At 39.4% G+C, this 9,383-nt stretch overlaps 1 protein-coding gene across 1 annotated transcript; it reads left to right on the top strand.

The window, feature by feature from the left end:
• Positions 1-3,035: 3,035 nt before the first annotated feature.
• Positions 3,036-5,972, top strand: LOC307188835 (far upstream element-binding protein 3-like; the record flags this gene model as incomplete). Its single annotated transcript, XM_079926500.1, has 1 exon — positions 3,036-5,972. The coding sequence occupies one exon, from the start codon at positions 3,036-3,038 to the stop codon at positions 4,707-4,709; it is 1,674 nt and encodes a 557-aa protein (XP_079782626.1). The 3' UTR covers positions 4,710-5,972.
• Between the last annotated feature and the right edge of the window lie 3,411 nt (positions 5,973-9,383).

The following is a 9,383-nucleotide window of genomic DNA, read 5'->3' as shown; positions in this document are numbered from 1 at the left end:
GTGATGTTGGCCTCGTAGAATGAGTTTGGGAGTGTTCCTGCCTCTGGAATTTTTTGGAAAAGTTTGAGCAGGATGGGTTTTAGGTCTTCTCTAAATGTTTGGTAGAATTCACCTGTGAAGCCATCTGGTTCTGGACTTTTGTCTGTTGGAAGATTTTTAATCACAGCTTCAATTTCATTACTTGTGATTGGTCCGTTCATATTTTCTATTTCTTCCTGGTTCAGTCTTGGAAGGGTATACCTTTCTAAGAATTTGTCCATTTCTTCCAGGTTGTCCATTTTATTGGCATAGAGTTGCTTGTGGTAGTCTCTTATGATGCTTTGTATTTCTGCGGTGTCCATTGTAACTTCTCCTTTTTCATTTCTAATTTTATTGATTTGAGTTTTCTCCCTCTTTCTCTTGATGAGTCTGGGTAAAAGTTATCAATTTTGTTTATCTTTTCAAAGAAACAGCTTTTAGTTTTATTGATCTTTCCTATTGTTTTCTTCTTTTTCTATTTCATTTATTTCTGCTCTTATCTTTATTTCTTTCCTTCTACTAACTTTGGGTTTTGTTTGTTCTTCTTTCTCTAGTTCCTTTAGGTGTAAGGTTAGATTATTTGAGATTTTTCTTGTTTCTTGAGGTAGGATTGTATTGCTATAAACTTTCCTCTTAGAACTGCTTTTGCTGCATCCCATAGGTTTGGTCGTCGTGTTTTCACTGTCATTTTTTTCTAGGTATTTTATGATTTCCTCTTTGATTTCCTCAATGATCTCTTGGTTATTTAGGAGCGTATTGTTTATCCTCCATGTGTTTGCATTATTTACGTTTTATTCTCTGTAGTTTATTTCTAATCTCATAGTGCTGTGGTCAGAAAAGATGCTTGAAATGATTTCAATTTTCTTAAATTTACCAAGGCTTGATTTGTGACCCAAGATGTGATGTATCCTGGAGAATGTTCCATGTGCACTTGAGAAGAAAGTGTAATTTGCTGTTTCAGATGGAATGTCCTATAAATATCAATTAAATCTATCTGGTCTTCTATGTCATTTAAAGCTTGTGTTTCCTTATTAATTTTCTGTCTGGATGATCTATTGGTGTAAGTGAGGTGCTAAAGTACCCCACTATTATTGTGTTACTGTCAATTTCCTCTTTTTTTTTTTTTTTTTGCGGTACACGGGCCTCTCACTGTTGTGGCCTCTCCCATTGCGGAGCACAGCCTCTGGATGCACAGGCTCCGTGGCCATGGCTTACGGGCCCAGCCGCTTCACGGCATGTGGGATCTTCCTGGACCGAGGCACGAACCCGTGTCCCCTGCATCAGCAGGCGGACTCTCAACCACTGCACCACCAGAGAAACCCTCGATTTCCTCCTTAATATCTGTTAGCATTTGCTTTATGTATTGAGGTTCTCCTGTGTTGGGTGCATAAATATTTATAATTGATATATCTTCTTCTTGGTTTGATCACTTGATCATTATGTAGTGTCCTTCCTTGTCTCTTGTAACATTCTTTATTTTAAAGCCTATTTTATCTGATATGAGTATTGCTACTCCAGCTTTCTTTTGATTTCCATTTGCATGGAATATCTTTTTCCATCCCCTCACTTTCAGTCTGTATGTGTCCCTAGGTCTGAAGTGGGTCTCTTGTAGACAGCATATATATGGGTCTTGTTTTTGTATCCATTTAGTGAGCCTGTGTCTTTTGGTTGGAGCATTTAATCCATTCACATTTAAGGTAAATGAATTGTTCCTATTACCATTTTCTTAATTGTTTTGGGCTTGTTTTTATAGGTCCTTTTCTTTATATATATATATATATATATATATTTTTTTTTTTTTAAATTAATTTATTTTTTTTGGCTGCGTTGGGTCTTCGTTGTTGCATGCGGGTTTTTTTTTTCTTTAGTTGCGGGGAATGGGGGCTACTCTTCATTGCAGTGCATGGGCTTCTCATCGCTGTGGAGCATGGGCTCTAGGTGCACGGGCTTCAGTAGTTGTGGCACGTGGGCTCAGTAGTTGTGGCTCACAGGCTCTAGAGCACAGGCTCAGTAGTTGTGGGACATGGGCTTAGTTGCTCTGCAGCATGTGGGATCTTCCTGGAGTAGAGCTTGAACCCATGTCCCCTGCATTGGCAGGCAGATTCTTAACCACTGCACCACCAGGGAAGCCCTGTAGGTCCTTTTCTTGTCTTGTGTTTCCCATTTAGAGAAGTTCCTTTAGACTTTGTTGTAGAGCTAGTTTTGTGGTGCTGAATTCTTAGCTGTTGCTTATCTGTAAAGGTTTTGATTTCTCCGTGGAATCTGAATGAAATCCTTCCTGGGAAGCGTAATCTTGGTTGTCTTCATTTGTTTTCATTTTTTTTCTTTATTCTGTTCTTCCAGGTCACTTATCTGTTCTTCTGCCTCAGTTATTCTGCTATTGATTCCTTCTAGTGTATTTTTCATTTCAATTATTGTATTGTTCCTCTCTGTTTGTTCTTTATTTCTTCTAGGTCTTTGTTAAACATTTCTTGCATCTTCTTGATCTTTGCCTCCATTCTTTTTCCGAGGTCCTGTATCGTCTTCACTATCATTATTCTGAATTCTTTTTCTGGAAGGTTGCCTATCTCCACTTCATTTAGTTGTTTTTCTGGGGTTTTATCTTGTTCCTTCATCTGTTACATAGTCCTCTGCCTTTTTATTTTGTCTATCTTTATGTGAATGTGGTTTTTGTTCCACAGGTTGCAGGACTGTAGTTCTTCTTGCTTCTGTTCCCTTCACAGTTCTTGACAAAATGACATTCAATAAACATATACACTTGCTTACAAAATCTCTTAGCAACCTAGGAATATGAGGAATTTACTCAAGGTGATGAAAAGGATGTATCAAAGGAAGTTTTACATGTGTCATACTTAATAGTAATACTTGAAAAGCAGTCTCAATTATATTAGAAATGGGCCTTAGTTTGGAGTGTATTAATTGGTGTAAGAGACCAACTCCACTTTCTGGCTACAGGTCCCCAAGTGGAGCGGGAGGCCTGACGGGGGAGCCGAGCGGCAGCAGCGGCGGGGGTGGTAATGACAGAGCTGGTGCAGGGGCAGAGCGCTCCGGTGGGGATGAAGGCTGAGGGCTTCGTGGACGCTCTGCACCGGGTCCGGCAGATTGCTGCTAAAATTGATTCAATTCCTCACTTGAATAATTCCACACCTCTAGTGGACCCCTCAGTGTATGGCTATGGAGTACAAAAACAGCCCTTGGATGATGGAGTAGGTAACCATTTAGGGGCCTTGTTACATCAAAGGGCAGTAATAACAGAAGAATTTAAAGTGCCTGATAAAATGGTTGGATTTATTATCGGTTGGGGAGGTGAGCAGATTTCACGGATTCAAGCAGAATCTGGTTGCAAAATTCAGATTGCCTCAGAGAGTTCTGGGATTCCAGAGAGGCCCTGTGTACTTACCGGAACCCCAGAAAGTATTGAACAAGCCAAACGGCTCCTGGGACAGATTGTGGACCACTGTTGGAATGGACCTGGCTTTCATAATGACATAGATGGCAACAGCACGATCCAGGAGATTCTCATCCCTGCATCTAAAGTGGGGCTGGTCATCGGCAAGGGAGGGGAGACAATAAAGCAGTTGCAGGAGCGGACAGGTGTGAAGATGGTCATGATCCAGGACGGCCCATTGCCCACGGGAGCAGACAAGCCTCTTCGCATCACCAGAGACCCATTTAAAGTACAGCAAGCAAGAGAAATGGTATTAGAGATCATCCGAAAAAAAGACCAAGGTGATTTTCGAGGTGTACGTGGTGATTTCAGCTCCCGAATGGGAGGAAGCAGTATAGAGGTGTCTGTCCCTAGGTTTGCAGTTGGGATTGTAATAGGAAGAAATGGGGAAATGATCAAAAAGATCCAGAATGATGCCGGTGTGAGAATTCAGTTCAAACCAGATGATGGTATTAGTCCAGAGAGAGCTGCACAGGTCATGGGACCCCCAGAGCGATGCCAGCATGCAGCACATGTCATCAACGAGCTTATTCTTACAGCTCAGGAAAGAGATGGCTTCGGAGGCCTGGCGGTAGCCAGAGGAAGAGGCCATGGTCGTGGTGACTGGAGCGTGGGAACCCCTGCTGGCATCCAGGAGATAACCTACACAGTGCCGGCAGATAAGTGCGGCCTCGTCATAGGCAAAGGGGGTGAGGACATCAAAAGCATAAACCAGCAGTCAGGAGCACACGTGGAGCTTCAGCGGAACCACCCTCCCAACACGGACCCCAACCTGCGAATATTCACCATCAGGGGAGTTCCTCAACAGATTGAGCTGGCCAGACATCTCATAGATGAGAAAGTTGGCGGTGCCAGTCTCGGAGCGCCCAGAGATTATGCACAGGGCCCCTTCAGCCAGCCACCTGCCGCGCCGCATCAGAACACCTTTCCTCCAAGGAGCTCAGGGTGCTTCCCAAACATGTCCCCTAAAGTGAACGGAAGCCCTCACAGCACGCCTGTGAGTGGTCCTCCGGCCTTCCTGACCCAGGGCTGGGGCAGCAGCTACCAGGCGTGGCAGCAGCCCACACAGCAGGTTCCAAGCCAGCAGAGCCAGCCGCAGAGCAGCCAGCCCGACTACAGCAAGGCCTGGGAAGACTATTACAAAAAACAGAGTCACGCTGCCAGCGCCGCTCCTCAGGCCAGCTGCCCGCCGGACTACACAATGGCCGGGGCGGAGTATTACAGACAGCAGGTCGCATTCTAGGGGCAAACATTAGGGCAAGCTCAGGCCCACAGCCAGGAGCAGTAGGACAGTGGCCTGCAGCTCCCTTTCCCCGCCCCCCCCCCCAAACCATTGTGAGCAAAACCTATTTGTAACAGAGGTTTTTAGATGTGCAAACCTTCTGATGAAGAGCCTTTGTTTTGTTCTGTGAAACACTAGATTAACAGAATTTTTCTAAAAATCGGGAAAATCAGTTACTAAAAATTGCTGATAATTTTTGTTTTGTTATTTTTGTTTGTTACTTCAAATGTGTAAGCTCTGGGATTCTTTTTGGAGCAATACCTGCAAATTCGGGCACCAGAATGTGCCGCAGAGCAGTGACATTTCAACATGGTGTGTTTTTGTTTTGTTTTGTTTGCATGTCTTTTTATTTACAGTTTTTTCTGTTGCAACAGAAAGTGGCTTGGAAGTCTTAGGTGGCTTGTAACAAATTCTTTTAAAAAATTTTTAAACAGTATTTAAATATTCTTAAATGTGTAAATTCATTAAATGTTTTACTTCTAATTTCTTGTGTCTTGGCTGTCTGGTTTTATTGCATTTTTTAAAAAACTGAACTATTATGTATTATAATTAATTATGTGAATTCTGAATTGAGACAAATAATTGTATTGCTGTCCAACAGGATTCGAGAGGGGGCATTTTATAGGGTTTGTATAATTTCTAGAATTCTAAAGGGGTAATAATATAAAAATGTGTTTGTGTGTTTAGCAGACGTTTTATCATGTCTCCATTACCTACCGATTGCAATTGTGTATCTAAGACCTCCAAGCTTGTTTTAAAAACAAAACAAAAAAACCTTTCTCTATTCTCTCAGAAATATAAATACTGTTATTTTTAATATTAAAAATAAATTCAATATAACTTTTAACAAACACTATGGAACATTAAATCGCATAAAAATGTAACTTTTTTAATTCCAAGGTGTGTTTTGCTTTTTTCTTTTAAATATTTTCTTAATATTTGTCAAATTAACTAGATGAATAAATAAATCTAGCATTAACCACAATATGAATTAAATAATTTTGATTTAATAAAAGGGATAATATGATTTCCAGTGTTTACTGTAGTGTATCTTGTACAGATAACATGTATTTTTAAAAGAAAAATGGAATTGAAGCTATTTTTTCTTGCATTTTTCAGTTGACCTGGGGGACATTCCGTTTGAGATATACTGAAGTTACTGAAGTGTCTGGGGTTTTTCTCCTTATTTTCCTTATAATGCTTGAAATATCTAACTATTAAAAAAGGCAATTGGAAAAGGTTATGCATGTTGTTTTTTTAAAAAAACTGTTGTTTTTATTGGACTGAAAATTCATTTTACACTCTACATAATAAAATTTCCACAAGACATCTTGTGCGCAAAGTAAAAAAAAAAGAAAAAAGAGACCAACTCCAAAGTTTCAGTGGCTTAACAAAATAGAATTACATTTCTTGCCAATATAGCAGTATAATGTGCGTGTTCCTCATCAGCAGATGTCTATTCTAGAGCTCATTTAGAGACCCAGGCTACTTCCATATTGTGGCTCTGCTATCCTTTAAGAGTTCAGAGTTCTCTGCATCCAGCCAGCAGGCTAAGAAAAGGTGGTGAAGGCATGCCCGTTTCTTAATTGACTTTGCCTAGAAGTAACAGATATCATTTCTGGTCACAGCTGAAACTATAGCCCAGGGACTTTTGAATCTAAATTGTAAACTAAATTTAAATTTAAATCTGAGTGCATTTAATACTAGCTCAATCAATGGCTTCTTTCTGAAACTATGTCTTGTAGAATAGAAATCTGCATCAAGCACATTTTGAAGAAGAAAATAGAATACTTCAGTTTATGACTTGGAGGGCAAAGGCAAAGACTGAGCAACACAGTTTAATATTATAGTGATAAGATTTCCCATATTATGATAGAACTATTAAAATGGTGACTACACCTTTTAAAAAACCTGACAGTTTTTAGACAAGTCTAAAACCTTGAATGTAATTTAGTTTGAGTTGTTGTATTTAACCTCACTATATATTTCTTCTCTATTCTTAGTGATTATCTATATCCATAGTTCCCAAACTGTTTGCTGAGGTGCTCCAGGCATTCCAGTGAACTTACATTTTCAAGAGACACAGTGTAATCTGTTGAACACCACACAAAGTATTGCTATTAGGTTTTGAACCTAACTAATAATAAATGGGAGGGCTTCCCTGGTGACGCAGTGGTTGAGAATCTGCTTGCCAATGCAGGGGACACGGGTTCAAGCCCTGGTCTGGGAAGATCCCACATGCCACGGAGCGACTAGGCCCGTGAGCCACACTACTGAGCCTGCGCGTCTGGAGCCTGTGCTCCGCAACAAGAGAGGCCGCGATAGTGAGAGGCCCGCACACCGTGATGAAGAGTGGGCCCCGCTTGCTGCAACTAGAGAAAGCCCTCGCACAGAAACGAAGACCCAACACAGCCAAAAATAAATAAATAAATAAATAAAAATAATAAATGGGAACAGTTGGTTATTTCTTTTAACTTAAGGTGATTAGTGATGTGGAACATCTTTTCATGTGCATATTGGCTATTTGCATACCTTCTTTGGAGAAACGTCTGTTGAAGTCCTTTGCCCATTTTGAAATTGGGTTTTGTTGTTGTTGGAATTCTTTATATATTCTATTAGTCTATTATCAAATACATGATTTACAAATTCTTTCATTATGTGGGTTGCTTTTTCACTTCGTTTACTGTGTTCCTTGATGTACAGAAGTTTTATATTTTGATGTAGTCTAATTTATTTTTTCTTTTGTTGCATGTGCTTTTGGTATCATATCCAAGATATCATTCTTGACCTCCAAATCAATGTCATGAAGGTTTTCACCTGTGTTTTCTTCTAAGAGATTCATATTTAGTTCTTTGATCTATTTTGAGTTAATTTTTACATGTGCTGTGTGTGGTGTATAAAGGTTCAACTTCATTCTTTTGCATGTGAATATTCAATTTTCCCAGCACCATTTGTTTCAATGGTGTTGAATGGTGTTGGCACTCCTGTCAAAACTCATTTGGCCATAAATGCAAGGCTTTTTTTTTTCTGGACTCTCTATTTTATTCCATTGTTCTTCGTGTGTATTTTTATGCAAGTACCACACTATTTTGATTACTGACTTTGTAATAAGTTTTGAAATCAGGAAGTGTGAAATCTCTGACTTTGCTATTCTTTTTCAAGGTTGTTTTGGCTATGTGGGGTCCCTTGAGATTACATGTGAATTTTAGGGTGGATTTCTGTCTTTCTGTGAAAACAGAATTAGAATATTGATAGGATAGTTTCTGGAATATTATAAACGTTACCTGCAATTGTTGTTGTTATTACTATTAAGTTTAAAACCAATCTGGTGACCTGAAATTCCTGTATACAGAGTTTAGGAAAAAATTATATATATATTTTGAAGAATTAAGCTCCTGTAAACTTTTTAAAAACTTAACTTTATTGAAGTATTATGTATGTACAATAAGCTGCATTCTTGGGGGCTTCCCTGGTGGCACAGTGGTTGAGAGTCTGCCTGCCGATGCAGGGGACACGGGTTCGTGCCCCGGTCCGGGAAAATCCCACATGCCATGGAGCGGCTGGGCCCGTGAGCCATGGCCGCTGGGCCTGCGCGTCCGGAGCCTGTGCTCCGCAGTGGGAGAGGACACAACAGTGAGAGGCCCGCGTACCGCAAAAAAAAAAAAAAAAGCCGCATTCTTTTAAAGGGTACAGTTTAATGGATTCTATATATACCTTTAAAACAACATAATCAAGATACAGAACATTTTCATCATCACTCTCCACCCCAGATTTTCTCATGTCTCTTTGTAGTCTATTCCTCCTGCTCCTGGCCTCAGGCAGTCACTGATCTTTTTTTTTGTCACTATAAATTAGTTTGCAGTCTTGTGTATTTTACGTAAATAACATGATACAATGTGTGCTCTTTTGTGTCTGGCTTCTTTTACTCAGTATAATGAATGTGAGGTTTATCTGTGTTGTGTATACAGGCATATCAGTATTTCATTCATTTTGGTGCCGGGTAGTATTCCATTGTATGGATGTACTACATTTTGTTTATTCATTCACCTGTTGATGAATATTTGAATTGTCTTCAGTTTGGGGCTATTGTTAATAAAGCTATTTTGAACATTTGTCACAAGTCTTTGTGTAAATATACACTTTCATTTCTCTTAGGTACACACCTAGGAGTAGAATGCCAGGGTCATATTGCAGGTGTATGCTTAATTTTATAAGAAGCTCTTGAACAGTTTTCCAAAGTGGTAGTATTGTTTTACATTCCCATGAGCAGTGTATTAAAGTTCTCTTGTGACATTTTAAACAAATGTCTACATAGGTAGTTCATTTTTGTTGTAGAATTATTTTAAAATATGTGAGTAAACAAAATAAATCACTCAAAATGCCACCACAAGACATAATGAGTTAACATACTGGAGTATATTCTTCTTGTTTCTTTCATACCTATGCTAATTTTTTATGGTTTAATAGACTTTTTAAAAAATTGAGATATAATTGATATATAACATATTAGTTTCAGATATATAACAATGATTTGATATTTTATACACTGCAAAGTGGTGACTACAATAAGTCTAGTCACCATCCATACCTACACAATTTTTTTTTTTTTTTTTTTTTGCGGCACGCGGGCCTCTC

The sequence above is a fragment of the Stenella coeruleoalba genome, assembly GCF_951394435.1.
Source record: "Stenella coeruleoalba genome assembly, chromosome: 7".
In the NCBI taxonomy this organism is placed as follows: Eukaryota; Metazoa; Chordata; class Mammalia; order Artiodactyla; family Delphinidae; genus Stenella; species Stenella coeruleoalba.
Note: the sequence above shows the minus strand (reverse complement) of the source record. Positions and strands in the feature narration are given on the sequence as shown.